At 46.4% G+C, this 22,356-nt stretch overlaps 2 protein-coding genes across 2 annotated transcripts; one reads left to right on the top strand and one right to left on the bottom strand.

Annotated features, from left to right (window-relative positions):
* Window positions 1-322: 322 nt before the first annotated feature.
* On the bottom strand, window positions 323-12,360 carry LOC147415965 (exocyst complex component 8-like). The gene is given in 4 exon segments (XM_086482353.1): window positions 323-566; window positions 2,726-3,165; window positions 3,168-3,768; window positions 11,902-12,360. Coding segments are annotated over 4 exon segments (1,737 nt in total). The 3' UTR covers window positions 323-329.
* Window positions 12,361-12,789: 429 nt separating this feature from the next.
* Window positions 12,790-19,376, top strand: LOC147415964 (DNA-dependent metalloprotease SPRTN-like). The gene is made up of 5 exons (XM_086461000.1): window positions 12,790-13,079; window positions 14,444-14,543; window positions 15,348-15,476; window positions 16,270-16,537; window positions 17,273-19,376. The coding sequence occupies exons 1-5, from the start codon at window positions 12,790-12,792 to the stop codon at window positions 17,992-17,994; spliced, it is 1,509 nt and encodes a 502-aa protein (XP_086317126.1). The 3' UTR covers window positions 17,995-19,376.
* The last annotated feature ends 2,980 nt before the right edge of the window (window positions 19,377-22,356 follow it).

The raw sequence follows: 22,356 nt of genomic DNA, 5'->3' as shown, positions 1-22,356 counted from the left end.
AAAATGAGGCATACTGTTACAAGTCAAATGGAAGCTCATGAACTTCAGTCTCTCATGTGTCTTTTGGTCAGGATCCCAGCTAGATTCTCCTCCCGCTCTTTCTGATGCTTTACACAAACCCTATGTTGAAAGTTCACTAGTTTTTTAGGATATAGGTATTAACGTGCATAAGTAACTGACCGCCATATCCTGACACCAGCAAGTAAAACTTGCAAGGAGTACTGCTAGCAATACTGGTACAGACTGTTCCCGGCCATGTCATAAAAGCCTTCATGATCTTTCAGTTAAACTTCCAGTCCTTTACAAGTCCAAATGGCATTAAATTGACATTAGCTGTCAGTCCATTTTGCTGCTTCTGGAAGCCAGCCAGCTTGGCGATTGGGATCCAACAAGCCAGTCCGTTGAGGAATGAAACCGTTGTGCTGTGAAAAGTCGTAAGTGCGAAGCAGATGTGTTCTGAGTAAACTTTCTGAAATGTTAACAGTTCTCTTGCCGCACTGAAAGTATTTAACAGGTTGAACAGCAGCTTGATTCCTTCCTTGCAAAACCTGCTTGTAAATACGTTTCTTTAAAGAAAAGAAAAAATAAATTCTGCTGTTTCCTGCATTGTTTCTACAACTTTAAATGGCTGTGTTACCCTTGGATGCAGGTTTGCCTTATTTATGTAAATTAATTACTTGCTGCTCCCTTTTGAAATGGGGAAATAAAGTGATGTGCAATGGAATTTGACGAGCGATACCTTAACTTTCTTTAAACATTGGTGTATTTTTTTAAATGCTGATGCTACAGGTGTTTAACGGGAACTGGATTGTTCTTGCATATGCTGAATAAACTGGTACTGCATTTTCAATGTTCCTTAAGCCGGGGTTTTACATGGCAGTTGTGGCCATCTTGTGTTACTCACCAGTGGGCTTACTTATGTAACAAGTAACAACCTGGTTTAATAGATCTTTTCTCTATTGACACTTCTCCTTCTTAAATTTCATGTAATAAATGTAAAAACAGGTGTTGGTGAACACAGACAGCGTCAACCTCCGCTTCCTCCATCCTATTTTTTAGTACAGTTTCACTTCTGTTGCATTTCTGTGGAAAATTTTAAAAATACTGATTCCAAAACTTAATTCGGCCTGTTCATTTTCCATACTTCCTTCTTAAAAGGGCAGTATCTGTCAGCGTTCCCAGTGAAAGCTGACATTAACAAGGACAGTACTACCCAGAAGTATTTGTGCTACCGTATGTTTTTAAGATGGGCTCTAGATTCGGATCATGAATGGTCTCTCGTGTCGTGAAGCATTTTTTGAGAGCTATTTCCCTTACTATTGTTCTCATCAGTTTCCTGGTTTCTCTTTCCCAATGCAACTGATAAAAGAAGGGAGGATTGTGAGTATTGTTAAATGGATTTTTTTTAATTTTTTTTTTTTTTTTTTTTTTTTTTTACACATCAGTGGTGTTCATTTGAACAACAAATAGAAAACAAATGTGGGAACTGACCTGTCTCAAACACTCAAACGTCCTAAATTAGATCTGTTTTCAAAACATTTGAGCAATTCTGGAGCGGCTGTGGAAAAAGATCACCTCTGCCGATGCGTGTTTTCAAAATGAAGTATTATGATGCCAAGATCTTTTCGATACAGAGAGAAGGGTGACAAAGAGCTGGGTGGATAGGCTTTGCAGTGGCTACCTATGGCAGGCTATTATGAACAGGTTTTGGGGGTATATTACTGTGAATGCTGTTTGTGTAAGGTTTTGTTCTTGAATACAGTGTCCTTCCCACAGTTCTAATAATGATTACCAGTATGGTTTTAAAATATACTGGTAAATTTTGTCAGAAATGTCATCTTCTGTCTCAGTTGGCTTTGTCCTGAGTGAGTTTAGATACTGTCTGTAACACCACAAACTGGTCACGAACGTTGAACAAACATGCTTCACTGAACTGCAAAATAAGTTGCCTGACTGGACACCTGAGAAACAAATATACTTGATCTCCAAGACAAATCAGGTATGAGAGAGTTCAAATGTGTGCAAGCTATTTGTCAACACATGGTTCTGCAAGCTAAAGGCGAAAGCCATCTCGTGCTGTAGTGTTCCACTGGAATTGCTCAGACTGATTCGGATGATAACATTTCTAGAGGTTAAACTAGGTGGGAGTTACTTAGCTATTTCATTATTGTAAGAGGTTGCTCTTAAGTTGTCTTGAACCTGGTTATTGGGCAAGAAATCTTGAAGGTCAAAATTTATTTTCAACTATTTTTTACTTTATGGAAATGTTATCTAGGAAGTTTTTGTAATGTCTGATGAGTTGTGATGAAGGAGCGGGAAGCAGAATTTTTCTCCGGGCTAATAAAAATTCCTTAGTATCTTGCAAGAAGATGGGTAATAGAAATAGTCTGCTTTATAACACGTTTTAAAAGTGATAATGTGCATTCCTCTGTAACATCATGCACACAAGTTAATGTCAGTGATGACAGGGTCGAGTCACTATGGGTAAGGACCAGAGGACAGGCACATAAGGCTGATATTGCGGTGGGAATCTGTTACAGACCACCCAGCCAGGATGAAGAGGTGGATGGAATATTTTGTAAGCAGTTGGGAGAAGTTTCACGATCGCTACCCCTGGTTCTTGTACTCAAAAGCCAACTAAACTAGGGCTAGAAAAGAGGATTTACGAGCTATGCAGCCTTTGTTTTGGTTATCACGTCACACCACCCTCTTTGGACCCTCTTACCTTGACGCACTCTGCCGCAGTTGACACGCTCTCTTTACTATCAAACACTTGCTTACTGAAGGCGTCTACAAACATCCTCATGGAAGAGCGGGCCCAGACAACGAAGGCCGAGTAGCAGCCATTGTTGCCAGCGAAGTCCGTCTCAAACTCTCTCGCCGTCTCCAGAAGGCTGGTGAAGAAGACGTGGCAGAGCTTGTGGATGTAGAGCAGCGTGGCACCCTCGATGCGCAGCTGTCGGACGGCCGTCTGCACCGCGGCCGCCCGGTTCTTCAGGAAGAGCTCACAGGCCTTGGTGGACTGGTCCAAGCGGATGAGCTGAGACACGGCTCGGCGGGTGGCCCGCGGCCCTCCCCGCAGCGAGCGGTCTGGAGACAGCTCAAACACCAGCACATCTGTAAGCTGCCGGACCTGCTCATCCACCTTGGCCCGCAGCTCCTTCAGGGCTGGCTCACAGGCTTGTCCCCCAGGTACTCGTTGAGTTTATCCAAGAGGTCCACCGCCCCCTCAAAGTCCCGCTGAGCGATGCAGACATCCAGGTCCTCGGGCAGCTCCTGGATCCACTCAAGTGAGAGGTCAACCACCTCCTCCCCAGCAGAGGGCTCTTCCTCCTCCTCCTCGAAGGGGTTGGTGGATTCGGTGGGCGGCGGGGCAGGCTGGGGCAGGGCCTCCTGCTCCAGGCGTCGCTTCTCGCTGAGGGCCCGGTTGCGCTTGGTCTCCTCCGGCACCTCCAACCACTCCTTCTTGATCTTGGCGTTCTCGGCCTGGAAAACGCGGCTCTCGGGGAACGTGAGCAGCTTGAACATGTCCTTCATGGGCGGGTTGTCCTTGACGTTGACCACAGCCAGCCCATCCAGGGGGTAGAGGGCATCGTAGTGGTAGGCACCACGGCGGTTGCGCAGGGCAGTGGCCACGAGCAGGTAGTCGTTCATGAGGAAGGCATGCACCCGCTGGATCTGCGCCATGTGGTCAGCATCGTACTCCACCAGGTCGCCGTTGTAGACCAGGTACTTGCCGGGGCTCTCGGGCAGGAGTTCACGACAGCCCTCTGATATGGGAAAGTAGAAAATATCTGAAAACATTCTTTTTGAAATATGTGATATGCTTTAGTCTCTGCAATATAAGCTAGCTAGCCTTGTCTTTGGTAAACAACAGTGTAACCCCCTGCCCTTGGTAGGGCTTAAGTAGGGTCTTTACCACTTGAAGGCCTGCTTCACTGTGTTCAAGTAGGGTCTTGACTACTTGAAGGCCTGCTTCATTGTTTTAGGTAAGATAGGGGTGGGGGAATAATTGTATTCGTGCAACAGACCGTGACCACTGAGGCAGATGTTGCCTTGAGCTGTGGTCAGGGGGGAAGAGACTGCCCAGCTGTGCCTGAACTGTGCACTCTATAGAATGGGTTCAAAAGGTCAATCATGATGAAGTCTGTCAAGGAACTCTTACTTCCTCCCCAAGACCACCAAAAGACCCCCAAACGGGAAGACTGCGCCTGCGCAAGGGGGAGGAGATCTAATTTACACTCGAAGCGGGACAGAGTGATAAATATGTACGTTTTGTTGCTTTAAATAGGAGGCAATTACCACGGCTCAGGGTGCAAGCATCCTTAGAGGACCTGACCCTTGCTGCACCCAGCGCTGCAGAGCTGTAATAAACATTCTGCTTCACAATCAGCTTTGATTGCGGAGTTCTTTCGCAGATCATTTTGGCAAGCCAGGCAGGAGGTCTCCACTTCACCGCTGGAGGGTCAGGGAGCTGACTCCCTAGGCACGCCCTGGTGATTCCCGGAGGGACCCAGGTAACCGAATCCTATCCCGGGAAGCGGACAACAACCTGACAGCAAGGTATGTATTGGGGAAACAATTGGGAATTTATAGTAGGTTTTGACTGTGGTCAAATAACAGCTGGCAAGGACGGAGGGTTTTTAAGACGACTGTGGGGCCGCCCATCGCTAAACCTGTAAGACGCGAGGACGCTCACGCAAAATACATTGGGACTGGTAAGATGAAGGCCAGGGGATCCTGGGACACACAGTCAGAAATAGGGCAGCTACATGGGGGTTAATATTGGGAATTTTTATTTTAATTGGTGTTTGTAATTGGTGTTTGTATGAGTAAATGCTTGGGTTTCATGTGTGTGGTATGAAAGGGTGTGAATGAGACGCAGCCTCGCTGCGAAGCGATAGTGGACCTCTGAACTACGGTTCCCATATCCTGCGAGGGAACGGGCTAGTGACGAGGGAAGCGAGAGAATTCTCGTGGCGAGTGGAGGAGAGCGATAGTGCCAGCAGAAATAGACAGCCGCGCTCGGTCTCAGATGTAGCACTCACGCTTAAAGCCCGCCCACGTGAAAGTGTAATTGGGCTGTTTTGATCCCGAGCCTCTGAGTAGTGGGTTGTAGCCGCAAGGAGGAGAAGTTGTTGGCTGCTAGCTCAGGAAGGGAAGTATGTGAGCCGGATCCGTAACTTCGGGATAAGGATTGGCTCTAAGGGCTGGGTCGGTCAGGTTGCGGCGTGGCAGCGACTACGCGCATCGCCTACCCCCCCCATCCACCCGCCACCGCTCCCGCTCGGCGCCCCAGCGGTGGCCTCTGCCAACGCCGCTGCGCGCTGCCGCCCCCCCAGCCCTTTTGGCCCACACCCAGCGGCAGGGGGGGACGGGACCGGAGGGCTCCCGGGGCGTGAGCGCGTGCGCACGTGTGCGGCCGCGGCCGGCGTTGGTGCATGGTTCCGCGGGCACAGGTCCCCGGGGGGGGGGGGGGGCACTCCGCATGATTTCAGTGTAGAGCTGAAAAGAGGCTGATAAAGATGGGGAAAAGACAGTCGAAAGACGTGATTTGCGTAGAGCGCGTGATTGGGATGAAAAAGAGCCCGTTAGGTTGTGTTTCAAAGCACTGGCGGGATATTGTGGGAGAAGGAGGAATAGAGAGTGAACAGCAACTAGTTGAGTGCTGTAACCAGTGGTGGCCGCTATATAAGCTGGAAAAGGGGGCGAGGTGGCCTTTGAACGGATCGGTGGACTACAATACAGTCTTACAATTAATGTTGGTTCTGAGAAGAGAAGGAAAATAGGATGAGACAGGGTATGCGGATATGTTTTTCACATTGAGAAATCATCCTGAGTGGCAGAGAGATTGCAGACTGGTTCCTCCGCAGGACCCGTTGGGGTTGGCGCTAGAGAAGGAGAGACAAAAAGGGGTGAATACGTTTTATTATCCAGAAGAGAAGTTGGAAACAGAAAGGTTAATGCTAAAACCACCACCCCAGTATCATCAGGTATTCGGGGCGGAGGGTGGGGAGAGTGCCCCCCCCCCCCCGCGTGCTCCCCCGGAAAGCCCAGTCGCGTCGCGAACCAGGTCTAAGACTGTAATACAAGCTCTGCTTAGGCAAGCTGTGGGGGCTGATGGAAATCTGATAGTTCTCAAAGCTCCCTTCTCAACAACTGATTTAGAAGTATGGAAGACAGTAGCATCGGGGTATAGAGCAGACCCTGACAAAGTAGCTAGGCGTTTTCAGTTTATAGCAAAACAACACAATCCCGATTGGAATGATACACAGCTTTTATTGGACTGTCTGACGGAATCCGAAAGGGTGTTGGTGCTTAAAGCAGGAGAGGGCACAGCCAGCGACAATACCGCACAAGGAGAGGATGTTAAAGAGCACTTCCCTCTTCAGGATCCCCGGCAGGATCCTAATAAAACAGCAGAGCAGGAGAAATTGAGAGAATACCAAAAATGGATTAGATTGCGGTTTGAAAGGGGAATGCCTAAGACAATAAATTGGTCAGCCCTGTATTCGGTGAGGCAGGGAAAAACAGAAACTCCCTCAGAATTTCTACACAGACTAAGGGATGTGATGCGTAAACACACCCCTTTGGATCCGGATGATCCAATAGGGCTCCCGCAATTAATATCCTTATTCTTAGCACAATCATCTGGGGACATTAGGAGGAAGTTGCAGAAGTTGAGAACTCCAGATCAGAGGAATATAGAACTAATTTTGGATGAGGCATGAAGAGTTTTCAGCAACCACAAACAAGAATTGTAGAAAGGGAAAGTCATAGCCCCTGTGTTCAGAGCTGATCAGGGAAAAAGGGGAAGGGGCCGAGTGGGGCCAGAAAGAGGGGAAAGAAAAGGCCCCCACCTGGGACGAGACCAGTGTGCCATCTGTAAACGCTCTGGGCATTGGAAAGGAGAATGCCCAGAAAGGGAAAAACAGGGGATGGGCCATGGGGCCCGAATTGTCACTTATACCAAAGAAGATTGATGGGGACCCAGGAATTCTACCCTAGCGGACCCGATGGTTGTAGTCAAGCTAGGGAAGAAACAAGATCCTGTTGAATTTCTTGTAGATACTGGAGCTACCTTTTCTGTATTAAATCAGACTCTATGCCCTCTAAGCTCGGAATATGTAACGGTTAAAGGTGTCACTGGCCAGACAGACAAAGCCTATTTTTGTAAGCCTTTACATTATAAAATTGGGAAAGAGTGGGGAACTCATAAATTCTTATATATGCCAAATGCCCCCAAGCTGTTGTTGGGGTGAGATCTGTTAGAACAATTAAATGCCACTATTAGGTTTGAACAAAGAGAGACCACGCTGCAGGTAAATGACAAAGAATATGTGGACATAATGAGTCTAATGTTGATTGGTGTAGAAATAAATGAAGATATTCCAGAGGAAATTGACAATCGGGTATATCCACATGTGTGGGCAACAAAGACCCCAGGAAGGGCGAAAAATGCCGTCCCCATTAAAATTAAACTCAAAGAAGGGAAGTAGCCGGTGAGGATAAAACAATATCCCCTTAAAGAGGGCAGGGAAGGGATTAAGACCACCATTGAAGGCTTTTTGCAGACAGACCTCCTGAAGGAATGAGAGTCCAGCTACAATACCCCTATTCTACCGGTTAGAAAACCAGATGGGACATATAGAATAGTGCAGGATCTGAGGCAGGTAAATAAAATAGCTGAGGACATTCATCCGGTGGTAGCTAATCCCTACACACTGTTAGCAGAACTAACTCCTGATTTGGTCTGGTTCACAGTCCTTGACTTGAAGGACAGCTTCTTTTGCCTCCCTCTCCATGAGTCTAGCCAAGAGATATTCGCCTTTGAGTGGGAAAATCCTGGTACAGGACGGAAGACACAATTAACATGGACTGTGCTACCTCAAGGATTTAAGAACAGCCCCACACTCTTTGGGAACCAGCTTTCTAAGGATTTGGAACTTTGGGACCCTCCATGCAAAGGGAGTATTCTGCAGTATGTCGATGACATATTACTAGCTACAAAAACGCCAGAGGAGTGTCTGGAAAACACCATAAGCCTGCTGAACTTCTTAGGGCTCCAGGGATATCGCGTCTCTTGGAAAAAGGCGCAGCTAGTAAAAGCGAAGGTTATTCATCTAGGATATGAGTTATCTGCAGGTCAGCGGACACTGGGACCAGACTGGAAAGAGTTGATCGGCCAAACGCCACGGCCTCAGACAAACAAGGAACTACGGACATTCCTGGGAATGACAGGTTGGTGCCGTCTTTGGATATACAATTACGGCTTGCTCGTCAAGCCTCTTTATGCTTTGTTTACTACAGGCACCGAGAGGTGTACGAGACTATCTAGCAGAGAGAGAGCATACTTAATATGGACATAGAGGAAATAAGGGGTGAATAGTAGGTACTAACAGACACTGTCTCATAGAACCTGTAACCAATCGCGTAAGTAAGGTAACTGCATGCTGGGCGGGTGGACAAAGCGAGATAGCCAATCTGAAAATGCATGATCACATGTATGGAAATAAAACAGTATATAAGACGCAGCCAAACATTCAATAAACGGCTTTTGCTTGAAACCATATTGGTTGGTATGCAGAGTCCGTCCTTGCGCGACCACAGAGCGGATTCAGTGGAATGCTGATGCCGGAAGGGCCTTTGAAAAACTTAAGAAAGCATTAATATCGGCACCTGCCCTGGGAATACTTGATGTGAGTAAATCGTTCCTTTTGTTTTCACATGAGAAGCAGGGAATTGCTCTCGGAATTTTGGCTCAAGACCTTGGGCCTTATCGGAGAGCAGTGGCCTATATATTGAAACAACTAGATACAACTGCCAAATGATGGCCTGGGTGTCTGAGGGCTGTTGCAACTGTTGCATTAAATATTCCAGAAGCCCGGAAGTTTACCCTGGGACAGAAGATGACTGTAATGGTCTCGCATACTGTTTCACTGGTTCTGGAAGAAAAAGCGGGGCACTGGCTTTCTCCTCATAGGTTCCTGAAGTACCAAGCTATTATGGTGGAGCAGGATGATGTAATGGTTGTGGTCACAAATATTGTCAATCCGGCTACATTCCTCACTGGAAATAATGGGAAACCGATAGTACACCATTGCCCTGAAACCATCGAGGCCACGTATGCCAGCCGCCCAGACTTAAAAGACAATCCGATTGAGGAGGCGGAAAATTGGTTTACCAATGGCAGCAGCTATGTTTTGAAAGGTGAACGGTTCGATGGATATTCAGTGACCACCGAAGATAGACTCAGGGCCTTTACCCCCTAACACATCTGCCCAGAAGGCTGAGATTATAGCCCTTACAAGGGCCCTGGAACTGGCAAAAGGACCAACGGTAAACATTTATACTGATTCAAAGTATGCCTTCAGAGTAGTGCACACTCATGGAGCTATTTGGAAAGAAAGGGGTTTGCTAACCTCCCAGGGACAAACTATTAAATATGCAAAGGAGATCTTGGAACTGTTGCAAGCTGTCCAGTTACCGACCAAAGTCGCGGTGATGCATGTGAAAGCACATCAAAAGGAAGAGACAGCCATGGACAAAGGCAATGCCTTGGCAGACAGGGAGGCAAAAGAGGCTGCAAAACCTAAGCATGTGACTGAGGGGAGTCTAATACCAGATAGAAGCCTTCTGCCTAAACAGCCTCCCAGGTATGAGAAAGAAGATCAAGAATTGATAGAGGATTTGGGAGGGAAAGTTAATCAGGAGGGCTGGGCAGTAACCCCCACTGGGAAAGTAGTTACACCTTCTCATCTGCTTTGGGCAATGGTACAACAGGAACATAGAAAAAGACACTGGGGGGGTTGAAGCTTTATATAAGGACTTGGTGAAAGATATTAGAGAAAGAAATCTACATACAACTGTTTGATTGGTAACTCAACAGTGTGATCTCTACCTACAAATGACCCCTAAAGCGAGGAAGAAAGAGGAGCCTGGGCAAATTTTGAAGGGAAACGAACTCAGAATGACAGGGCAAATTGATTTTACAGAACTCCCAAGAAAAGGTGGGTATCGGTATCTGTTAGTAATGACCGATACATTTTCTGGCTGGCCAGAGGCATTTGCAACCAGGACCAACAAGGCCCGTGAGGTCATTTGGATATTAATTCACGAGATAATTCCATGGTTTGGAGTGCCTGCCCATATCTCCTCAGATAGGGGCCCACACTTCACATCTACAGTGGTTCAGCAATTGAGCAAACATTGGGTATCGATTGGTAATTGCCCACCCGGTACCCACAGTTGAGTGGACAGGTGGAGAAAATGAACCACCTGATAAAACAACAAATTATACAATTGGGTCAAGAGGTAAATTTGCCCTGGCCTCAATCTCTGCCACTGGCCTTGTTGCACATAAGGACCCATCCTCAAGCAAGGGAAAGCATAAGTCCCTTTGAGATTCTACATGGCTGACCTTATAGTGTACAGAAAGGAATAACGAATCAATCAGGAGAAGTAATACTATCAGAATACATGATAGCCTTGGGGAAACAGTTGCATAAAATCCAAAAAGAGGTTTTGGATGCTCGAGGTAGAGGGTTGGATGCCCCTGTGCATAATATTGTACCAGGAGATTATGTTTGTTAGGTCTCTTGCAGAAAAGACTCTTGAACCTCAATAGAAAGGACCCTTCCAGGTGTTGTTGACCACATTTACTGCAATCAAAATTAAAGAACAAAACGCCTGGATTCATCACACCAGAGTAAAGAAAGCGGACAAGTCTCCATGGAAGGTTACACAAATACAGCCAGGAAAATTATTCTTTTCGCGATTACGATAATTGTGATTGAGGACCACTAGGGGATGGGAAGATAATCTGTATATGCAAATTGTTGGCTATGTACAGCTCTCCCTAAAAGGAGATAGGGGTATGATGAGTTTCCCTTTGTGGAGTACCGCCATCTTATAAGAATGGGACCTGGCCATATGCTTTATTACGTTGGTAAATAAGACTGTTTATAAAGTTGGAAATTTTAGTTTTGACTTAGACAGTGTTAACGGTACAGTTTGTACCAAACTCATGATAATACTTCCTGGGGAGTTTCTGATATATAGCACATGTTGATCTCTTGGCTACCTAACCTTACCTGGCTAAAGCAACTATCTCATGTATCGCCCTCCAGTGCTTTTTACACTGTTGCCACAGAACTACCAAATCTTATGGAGAATGGAAAACGAATTATTTTAGAAGAAAATTAGAGTCCAATAAGAATTTCAAAAATAAGACCACCCTGGAGTAAAAGAATTTACTAGAATAATAAAGAAAAGGAGGGAATTGATATGGGAAAGTAGAAAATATCTGAAAATATTCTTTTTGAAATATGTGATATGCTTTAGTATCCACAATATGAGCTAGCTAGCCTTGTCTTTGGTAAACAACAGTGTAACCCCCTGCCGTTGGCAGGGCTTAAGTAGGGTCTTTACCACTTAAAGGCCTGCTTCATTGTTTTAGGTAAGATAGGGACGGGGGAAGAATTGTATTTGTGCAACAGACCGTGAACACAGAGGCGGATGTTGCCTTGAGCTGTGGTCACGGGGGAAGACACTGCCCAGCTGTGCCTGAACTGTGCACTCTGGAAGATGGGTTCAAAAGGACAATCATGATAAAGACTACCAAGGAACTCTTACTTCCTCCCCAAGACCACCAAAAGACCCCCGAACGGGAAGACTGCGCCTGCGCAAGGGGGAGGAGATCTAATTTACATCCGAAGAGGGACAGAGGGATAAATATGTAAATATGTAAGTTTTGTTGCTTTAAATAGGAGGCAATTACCGCGACTCGGGGTGCAAGCATCCTTAGGGGACCTGACCCTTGCTGCACCCAGCGCTGCAGAGCTGTAATAAACATACCTGCTTCACAATCAGCTTTGATTGCGGAGTTCTTTCGCAGATCACCTCCACCTTCTCCAGGAGGGTGGTGAGCGTGCGCTGCCGCCCCTCCTCGCGGGCCGCGGCCTCCTTTGCCGACAGCGGCAGGAAGGGGTCGGCGGCGGCAGCGCGGCGTGTGCCCAGGGCGGGGTCGTCGCGGTCGGCCTGGAGCAGGGCCTGGGTGACGGTCTCCATGATGCCCTTCTGCTCGGTGAGGATGTGGCTGAGCTGGTACATCTCGCTCTCCAGGTAGCTGATCTGCCGTGCCGTCTCGATGAACTGCCGGTAGTTCTGGTAGACGTTGCGCTTCAGGCTCTGGGCCGTCTCCTCGCTCAGCGCCTGGATGCGCTGCCGGTGCTCCTGCAGGTCCCGGTCCCCGTCCGACTGCTGCGACAGCTGCTTCACGTACTCCCCCGCCGCGATGCCCCCCGACTGCAGATGCCGCCACAACCGGCTCCCCCCGCCTTCACCTACAGACAGCGCCATGGCCGCCCCCCCCACCGCCGCCGCCAGCGAGACCACCGCAGTGCCTGCGCACAGCGGCACGTACGCCGCCTGCAACCACATAGCCGCGCCGAGCACGCATGCGCGCCCGCCCTGTCGCCAGAGCGGCAGCCGGAGCGACGCTGGGCCGCCACGCCCTTGAGGAGCGCCGGCCTCGGAGGGGGCGGGGCGAGGCAGGGAAGGGCCGGGGCGAGGAGAGGAAGAGGCGGGACGCGGGGGCGGAGTGACGCGCGAGCGGAGTGACGCGCGAGGATTGGCGCGCGGCTCCCGGCGCGCGCACGCGTCTGAGGGGAGGCCGTTGGGGGCTGCACGCGCAGGGGGCGTGGCGTTGTTTGCGTCGTAGCGCGGCTGTGCTCAGGGGTGCCGGAGCCGGCGGGGCGGTTGGGCGGCCGCTCGCTGGCGTTGTGCGGGATGGAGGAAGGCGCAGATGACTTCGAGGTGGAGCTGTGGGTCGAGGAGCAGTGGGAAGTGGTGGGCGAGCCGGAGGAGGCGGAGGCCAGCCCCGGCATAGCAGCGGTAGCGGAGCGCCCTGTGGCCTCGTGGGGCTCCTCGCAGCCCCGCCCGCTCTCGGTGGTGGACGAGGCGTGGGAGCTGCTGGACCCCATCCCCGACGTGCACAGCCTCTTCGTAGAGTTCAACGATGCGTTCTTCTGGGGGCTGCTGGGGGGCGTGGAGGTGTCGTGGAGCCCGCGCATGACCGTGTAAGGCCTCCGGTCGGGTCGGATTGGGGCGAAGGGGGCCGGGGCTCTCCAGGGGTGCCGGCGGGGAGCCGGGGTGCGGGGCGGGTCCGCCGGGAGCGGGAAGGCGGCGGGGGAAGCGAGCGGTGTTGCCGGCCCGGGGTTTCAGAAGCTGCCGTGCCTCTGAAGGGCCCCGGCGGCGTGTGCCGGTGCCGTGCCGGGGCTGTCGGCAGAGGCTGTGACCGGTCAGGTAAGCAGCAGCTCCTCTCGTGGTAGCGCGGTGGGTTTCGGGGAGGGGGAGCTGTCACTTGTCACTGAGCTGTTCCGAACTGCGGCTTCCTAGGCACGATGTCCGAGTGCCACAGCTTCTCCTCCAGCTGCTCAACGTCCTGCTTTTCTAACGTAGTTTGGACCCCAGGACGTGACTTGGTCACTGGCGTTGCCTGTTTTGTCCTGCATTTCTCGCCCTTGGCGGCTAGAAACGGCTCTTCCCCTGCTGCGGGCAAAACTGGAGGGGACTTCAAGGGGAATGAATGACTTGGTCCTACCCTGTGTATGTTCAAACTTGAAAGAACGTTCTTGTGTTGCTGTCATTTTTCTTGTTCTCAGATTTTATGATAGCTTTACAGCACGGCAGAAAGGCAGGTGTGAAATGATAGTAGTGTATTAACAAGGCTTAGAACAGACTAGGAAAGGGAATAAGCGAGAAATCTGAAATTTAAAAAAAGCTTGGCGGCAGTTCTGCAGCAGGTCAGCTGATGCCGTTGCTGGCTGCTGGAGTCCTGCCCCCTCTCGTCCTCTGCTGGTTGTAGCACTCTTTGGACACTTTGAAATACTCGGATACTGAACTGGTAGAGGACTAGCTCGGGGACGACAAAAAATAATAAATGAGGTGCGTTCTGCTGGATTAGCATGCAGAAGTGGTCGTGTGTGAAGGTTCAGTAACACCTCAAAAGGTGGGAGAGGGCGAGGGGGCGAAACTGTGGCAACCAGCAGTTCAGTTGGTGCTGGCTGCTGTGAATCTCCAGCCTCTCTCTTATGTATTTCACTCCATCAGGAGTTCTAATGGAAACAGTCCTCTGCCTCCTGAACAGGTTAGCTTGGAGCAGTCCATTGTGATTTTTTTTCCTTTTTCTTTCAGGATTGCCAGCTTTGAATTAAGTGATTGCAAGAGATCTAATAGAGTTATTCTAAGGAGCTTGGGGGCTGCTTTTTTTTTTTTGCTTTATGACGTTGAGTTTTTCAAGTAACTGTTAAAAGTGCTTTTTCACGTTCTGAGTTACCTAGCATGTGTTGGAAGGGAAAGGCATTTTAACTCCAATTCTCAATGTCCTTCACGTGCTACAGAAACAAGTAGCTTTTCATGTTGTCTTCTGTGTCTCTTTCAGCTCTGCAGGAGTGTGTCACTGTGACCAAAAAAGTGGAATGTGTTCCATTCGTCTAAGTGAGCCGCTCCTGAAGTTAAGACCAAGGAGGGATCTTGTTGAGGTATCTCAAGTTTGCTCATGAATATGCAGATAAAACGTACGGTGCCTCCCCCCGCTCCATACCAACATTTTACATGTCACATGGCATTCTTATATACAGTGGCTTATAGGTCGTAAAATAGTGGTGGCTTTCTTGACACGTTTGTGTTGCAATATCATGGTAATCTTTCAGTTTCATGTTTCTAAATGGGCAACTCTGAGTAGGAATCTGAAGTCACTTGTTTATTGTCCTGACTTTATAAAGGAAAAAAAACACCCAACTCTTTTACTCCTAAACTCTCCTTTAATATTAAAACCAAACAGGCACTGGAAGCAAGATCAGAAAACGGCTGTAGTTTCATCTTTTAGGTCAAAAGGCCAACAGCAGAAAATAAGGATATAGGATATGACTGTAAACATAAATTTGCGCCTCTGTCAGGGCTGCTGCTTTGAATTGGCTCAGCATTTGAATTTCCTTCATGAACAGAAATGCTATAGAGTTTCAGCTTTCCCACAAGTCTCTCTTTTATTGGGTTGGGGAGGGGATGACTTCTTTCAAGATCTGACTTAAGATTCTCTCCTCTTTTTGGGAATGTCACTTCCTGTAGTAATATTCTCCAGCATGTTTTGGTGGTATGGGAATAGAGGTAATTTGATTTGGCAGGTAGAATAAGTATATTATGCTTTTATGACCCAGACTGAATGTGAATGCATGAAAGCTAGATCGGTACCAAGATAAATGCAGAGGAGTGAAATGCTTCCAGCCTAATTTTGAAATGAGATGTGCTCCTTTTCAGTAAATAGCTAATGGTTTTCATCATTTCAGACACTGTTGCATGAAATGATCCACGCCCTGCTTTTTGTTACTAATAATAACAAAGATCGTGAACCTCACGGACCAGAGTTCCGCAAACACATGCATCGCATTAATCGCTTGAGTGGAGCCAATGTCACAGTAAGCATAATCCAGTTAACCTGATTTAATAGAGGTTTCTTGATGATTTGGTTTTTTAGTACGCCTGGTGTGCTATGAGTAGTACACTTGTTCTTGTTAGACACTCCACAGTTGGTAGCGATACAAATTGGGCATCCAAGTGTATGCCAGTTCCATAGTTATTTTGTTGGGGATGGCGGTGGGAGCAGGTTGAGGAAGATGCAGCGAGTTGTTAGTCATATAATTTTCAAGTATACCCCCTGTAAGTATTTTTCGTTAAAAGTTTTGTTTTAAACTTGAAACAGCTTAACGATACCAGGGACAGAATAGCTTCGCGTTCAGAAAAGCATTTGGGGAAGAGCAGTCTGTTTTAGCTAAGATTGACATCGGTAGAGGCTAATGGGTGGATGATCTTTAAAAGTAATGTGTCTGATAAGATCAATTAAGAGAATAGCTGGAGGGAGGATGCCATACTGGTATTGTTTACAGTGCATTCTAAACAGTACGTCATTTAGGGTGAAACTGTAGATAAATTTTCCAAGTGACTGTACTGCAGTTCAGACAAGATAGCCAGGACCTCTTCCTACACATCCTGTCCGGTTTTTTAAAGCTTTGTTTTAATGCTAGGTAAATGTTGATCAAATTTTACCCAGGATCAGCTCTTTTCACTGGTAATGTAAAAATCACCGCAGTAACGGAAGGAATGAAGTAGTAATAGAGTTTTTAAAAAATACTGTAGGACTAGTGGTGTAAAATACAAAACTTTATGAATGACTGCTGCTGGTTTGGTTTGTTTTTTTTTTTTTAAACCTAGATCAGACATTCTTTTCATGAGGAGGTGGACTTGTACCGCCAGCACTGGTGGCGATGCAATGGCCCCTGTCAAGATAGAAAACCGTACTTTGGATATGTGAAACGTTCAATGAATAGAGCGCCCTCTGCACGAGATGCTTGGTGGGCTGAGCATCAACAGACATGTGGAGGTACATTCACAAAAGTGAAGGAGCCAGAGAACTTCTCTAAGAAATCCAAGGGGAAAACTCTGGCAGCAAAACGTCCAAATTCCACGGCAACTTACAAAGGTATTGAAAAATAATTCTATTTTTCTTTTCCAAACTGTTTTTGTCCAAACAGTTCCTTGAGCAAATACAGATCAACCGCTACATAAGCTTTGTTTAGGTATTACTGTTATGTAGCAAAGAACAGCGCCTATTTTATTTGTGCATTTCTAGGCTCCTTCTCAACTTAATTGTTCACAAAAGGTTTAGTTTGCCGCGCTATTTCCAAGCGGCAGATTTTTAAGGTGAAGCCCATAAAAGAGCAAAACCGTGATTTATAGATGAAAAACTTGTTGGGGATAGCCTGGCTGAGGAAGGTGAAATTGGCCTCGACAGCATCCCAGTATACCCGCCAGAAGATGAAAGAAGTGGATGAAGAATGTTGTAAACAGGTTTGAGGAGGTGATAAGAGACTGAGCAAGAAGAGACTAAACAAGTGAATACCACAGAGCAGAAATCTGGCAAGAGAACAGTAGATGAACTGGGAAATCCAGTAGGAGCACCAGCCAATCAGTATGTGAACAGAGGTGAATGGACAGAGCTATTGAGCGAATCATTTTAGCAGCCTTAGTGCAGGAACCGCTGGACAGATAAGAAAGGTGATAAAAGGGTATGTTTTTTCTGCTGCGCCAGCTCGGCCATCATGGCTTTTGTAACTTAATAAAGGCTGCCTTCTTGCGTATATTTTTGTCGGTGTCGGTCACTACCGCGACCAAAACTTAATAACTTTTCTTATTGGATTGTCTTCTTATTTTGCAGACAAGAAGCAAACGCACGATACGCAAGATCTGGTGCCTTTTAGTGGAAAGGGCTATCGGCTTGGAGGGGGAGACAGTGGACTCTCGGAAAAAAGCACGACTTCCAGCAGCAGTGTTAGAAACACCGGAACAGCCGATTCGCCACATTGTTCAGGAGTCGGGACAATACCAGTCCCTAAAAACGAGATAAAATTCGAAAAATCGCCCCGTAGTGGCATCTTTCAACTTCATACTGATGACGCCAGGGACAAAATCAACTTGGCTTCAAAGCGTGAGTTTCCTGAACTCTCTGTTGCTCATACAGAAGCTTACGAGGACGTTAGTGAATTGCCTGCTAAAATTGCTCGTGTTGCGGATGGAAAATCAAACCAAGGTTCTGCACATGACTATAGGGTTAATCCGTTTTCTGACAGGCCACCGAAACAAGTTCCTTTTGAGCAGACAACAGCAGCTCAGGTTGCACCTGAGGAAGAAGATTCTGAGTGTGCTAGTACTCTGCAGCAATGGCCAAAAACAGAAGACCAAACTGCCTTTGAAAACTATTTCATTAAAAAAGCGGGTACCTGTATAAACACAGCTATGAAAACCAAAGCCGAATCTGCCACGTCCTCTGCAAGTTCCAGCACTGCTGTAAGGCAGGATGAAATAGTCATCTGTCCTGTTTGCCAGGCCGAGGTTTTGGAGCCTGACATAAATAGACACCTCGATTTTTGTCTCGCATAAAACCGTTCAGACAGTTGTCTCAAAAAGATACACCAGGACGGAAAACATGACTTGAAAACTCCTTTGCTCAGGTTTTGGTTAGCTGTGGTTACTTCCCTACGTGCCCTTTCTGAACTGGAATTTAAACTACTGGGCAGCAGGCTCAACAGCAAATTTGGTGGAGCTGCACATCAGCGCTGACTAAGGAGTGAGCTGCTACTTGTGTTCCAAAGACTCGAATACTCAGGTTTTAGAAGATGGATGTTTGCGCCAACGTTCTTGCTGCAGAAGCTGGGTAATACAAGAGAAGGTGGCTATGTGCTGAACTGCGTATTTTTGAGGCAGCTTTTACAAGTGAAACATTTTTTATCTTGCTAATTTATCTTTGTTCTTAAGACCCCTTTGACTTGGATTTTTTCTTTTTTTTTAAAGTGTTTTTGGCCACTTAAAGTGGCCACCTCTTAGAGTTAACCACTTATAACAAATAAGAAGTCTTCTGTTTATGGCAATGTAATTGTAGCAGGTATTGTTTAGAATTGTAAATATTTTGCACAATTACACTCTCAGGTGGACCCTCTCACCTCAGGATACTCTGTAAGGCCTTCTCCTCATCTACCCTGAAGGGCTCCATTAAAAAAAAAAAAAAAATCATTTGAGGCCTGTTTTCAAAAGGGCTTTAAAAATGAGGCATACTGTTACAAGTCAAATGGAAGCTCATGAACTTCAGTCTCATATGTGTCTTTTGGTCAGGATCCCAGCTAGATTCTCCTCCCGCTCTTTCTGATGCTTTACACAAACCCTATGTTGAAAGTTCACTAGTTTTTTAGGATATAGGTATTAACGTGCATAAGTAACTGACCGCCATATCCTGACACCAGCAAGTAAAACTTGCAAGGAGTACTGCTAGCAATACTGGTACAGACTGTTCCCGGCCATGTCATAAAAGCCTTCATGATCTTTCAGTTAAACTTCCAGTCCTTTACAAGTCCAAATGGCATTAAATTGACATTAGCTGTCAGTCCATTTTGCTGCTTCTGGAAGCCAGCCAGCTTGGCGATTGGGATCCAACAAGCCAGTCCGTTGAGGAATGAAACCGTTGTGCTGTGAAAAGTCGTAAGTGCGAAGCAGATGTGTTCTGAGTAAACTTTCTGAAATGTTAACAGTTCTCTTGCCGCACTGAAAGTATTTAACAGGTTCAACAGCAGCTTGATTCCTTCCTTGCAAAACCTGCTTGTAAATACGTTTCTTTAAAGAAAAGAAAAAATAAATTCTGCTGTTTCCTGCATTGTTTCTACAACTTTAAATGGCTGTGTTACCCTTGGATGCAGGTTTGCCTTATTTATGTAAATTAATTACTTGCTGCTCCCTTTTGAAATGGGGAAATAAAGTGATGTGCAATGGAATTTGACGAGCGATACCTTAACTTTCTTTAAACATTGGTGTATTTTTTTAAATGCTGATGCTACAGGTGTTTAACGGGAACTGGATTGTTCTTGCATATGCTGAATAAACTGGTACTGCATTTTCAATGTTCCTTAAGCTGGGGTTTTACATGGCAGTTGTGGCCATCTTGTGTTACTCACCAGTGGGCTTACTTATGTAACAAGTAACAGCCTGGTTTAATAGATCTTTTCTCTATTGACACTTCTCCTTCTTAAATTTCATGTAATAAATGTAAAAACAGGTGTTGGTGAACACAGACAGCGTCAACCTCCGCTTCCTCCATCCTATTTTTTAGTACAGTTTCACTTCTGTTGCATTTCTGTGGAAAATTTTAAAAATACTGATTCCAAAACTTAATTCGGCCTGTTCATTTTCCATACTTCCTTCTTAAAAGGGCAGTATCTGTCAGCGTTCCCAGTGAAAGCTGACATTAACAAGGACAGTACTACCCAGAAGTATTTGTGCTACCGTATGTTTTTAAGATGGGCTCTAGATTCGGATCATGAATGGTCTCTCGTGTCGTGAAGCATTTTTTGAGAGCTATTTCCCTTACTATTGTTCTCATCAGTTTCCTGGTTTCTCTTTCCCAATGCAACTGATAAAAGAAGGGAGGATTGTGAGTATTGTTAAATGGATTTTTTTTTTTTTTTTTTTTTTTTACACATCAGTGGTGTTCATTTGAACAACAAATAGAAAACAAATGTGGGAACTGACCTGTCGAATTCAGTGAATACTATAGCCTGTCGGGGCAGGCAGGGACTTAAGCTATAGGCAAGCGCTGTCTCAAACACACAAACGTCCTAAATTAGATCTGTTTTCAAAACATTTGAGCAATTCTGGAGCGGCTGTGGAAAAAGATCACCTCTGCCGATGCGTGTTTTCAAAATGAAGTATTATGATGCCAAGATCTTTTCGATACAGAGAGAAGGGTGACAAAGAGCTGGGTGGATAGGCTTTGCAGTGGCTACCTATGGCAGGCTATTATGAACAGGTTTTGGGGGTATATTACTGTGAATGCTGTTTGTGTAAGGTTTTGTTCTTGAATACAGTGTCCTTCCCACAGTTCTAATAATGATTACCAGTATGGTTTTAAAATATACTGGTAAATTTTGTCAGAAATGTCATCTTCTGTCTCAGTTGGCTTTGTCCTGAGCGAGTTTAGATACTGTCTGTAACACCACAAACTGGTCACGAACGTTGAACAAACATGCTTCACTGAACTGCAAAATAAGTTGCCTGACTGGACACCTGAGAAACAAATATACTTGATCTCCAAGACAAATCAGGTATGAGAGAGTTCAAATGTGTGCAAGCTATTTGTCAACACATGGTTCTGCAAGCTAAAGGCGAAAGCCATCTCGTGCTGTAGTGTTCCACTGGAATTGCTCAGACTGATTCGGATGATAACATTTCTAGAGGTTAAACTAGGTGGGGGTTACTTAGCTATTTCATTATTGTAAGAGGTTGCTCTTAAGTTGTCTTGAACCTGGTTATTGGGCAAGAAATCTTGAAGGTCAAAATTTATTTTCAACTATTTTTTACTTTATGGAAATGTTATCTAGGAAGTTTTTGTAATGTCTGATGAGTTGTGATGAAGGAGCGGGAAGCAGAATTTTTCTCCGGGCTAATAAAAATTCCTTAGTATCTTGCAAGAAGATGGGTAATAGAAATAGTCTGCTTTATAACACGTTTTAAAAGTGATAATGTGCATTCCTCTGTAACATCATGCACAGCGTCGAGTCACTATGGGTAAGAACCAGAGGACAGGCAAATAAGGCTGATATTGCGGTGGGAATCTGTTACAGACCACCCAGCCAGGATGAAGAGGTGGATGGAATATTTTGTAAGCAGTTGGGAGAAGTTTCACAATCGCTACCTCTTGTTCTTGTGCGTGACTTTAATTTTCCAGATATCTGCTGGAAATACAGCAGAGAGAGAACAGTCCCAGAGGTTCCTGGAGTGTTTGGAAGATTACTTCCTTACACAACTGGTAAGGGAGCCAATCAGGGAGAGTGCCCTCCTGGACCTGCTCCTTGTGAACAGGGAAGCAATGGTTGGAGGCCATCTAGGGCACAGCAATCATGAAATGACAGGGTTTTCAATCTTGGGGAAGTAAGGAGGGGGGTCAGTAAAACTGTGGTCTTGGTCTTCTGGAGGGCAGCCTTTGGCCTGTTTAGGAGACTGATTCACCAAGTCCCTTGGGAGGCAGCTCTGAAAGGTGAAGGTGTCCAGGAAGGCTGGACATACTTCAAGGAGGAAGTCTTAAAGGGGAGCAGGCTGTCCCCGTGTGCTGAAAAACAAGTCAGTGGGGAAGAAGACCAGCCTGGCTGAAAAGGGACCTTTGGCGTGACTTCAGGAACAAGAGGAGAATTTATGACCTTTGGAAGAGGGGGCAGTCTCTCATGAGGACTATAAAGAAGTAGCGAGGCTATGCAAGGAGAAAATTAGGAGAGCCAAAGCCCAATTAGAACTTAAACTAGATACAACCATTAAGGACAATAAAAAATGTTTCTATAAATACGTTAACAACAAAAAGAGGGCTAGGGAGAATCTTCCTCTTTTACTAGATGGAGGAGGAAACACAGTGACAAAGGATGAGGAAAAGTGAATCAAAAGGCCCCTTGAGCTGGAACACAGGGAGGACGGGCAGAATGTGGCCTTTACAATTAAAGAGGAAGTTGTCAGTGACTTGATACACCACTTAGATGCACACAAGTCTATGGGGCTTGATGGGCTACATCCAAGAGTACTGGAAGAGTTTGTGGATGTGCTCCCCAAGCCTCTTTCCATCATCTACCAGAAGTCCTGGCTAACTAGGGAGGTCCCAGTGGACTGGAGAATAGCAAATGTGACATCCATCTACAAGAAAGGCCGAAAGGAGGATCCGGGAAACTACAGACCTGTCAGTCTGACCTCGGTGCCAGCCAAGGTCATGGAGCA

This window comes from Leptosomus discolor, chromosome 2, assembly GCF_034619465.1.
Source record: "Leptosomus discolor isolate bLepDis1 chromosome 2, bLepDis1.hap2, whole genome shotgun sequence".
Taxonomy (NCBI): Eukaryota; Metazoa; Chordata; class Aves; order Leptosomiformes; family Leptosomidae; genus Leptosomus; species Leptosomus discolor.
This window is presented reverse-complemented; position numbering and strand designations above follow the sequence as displayed.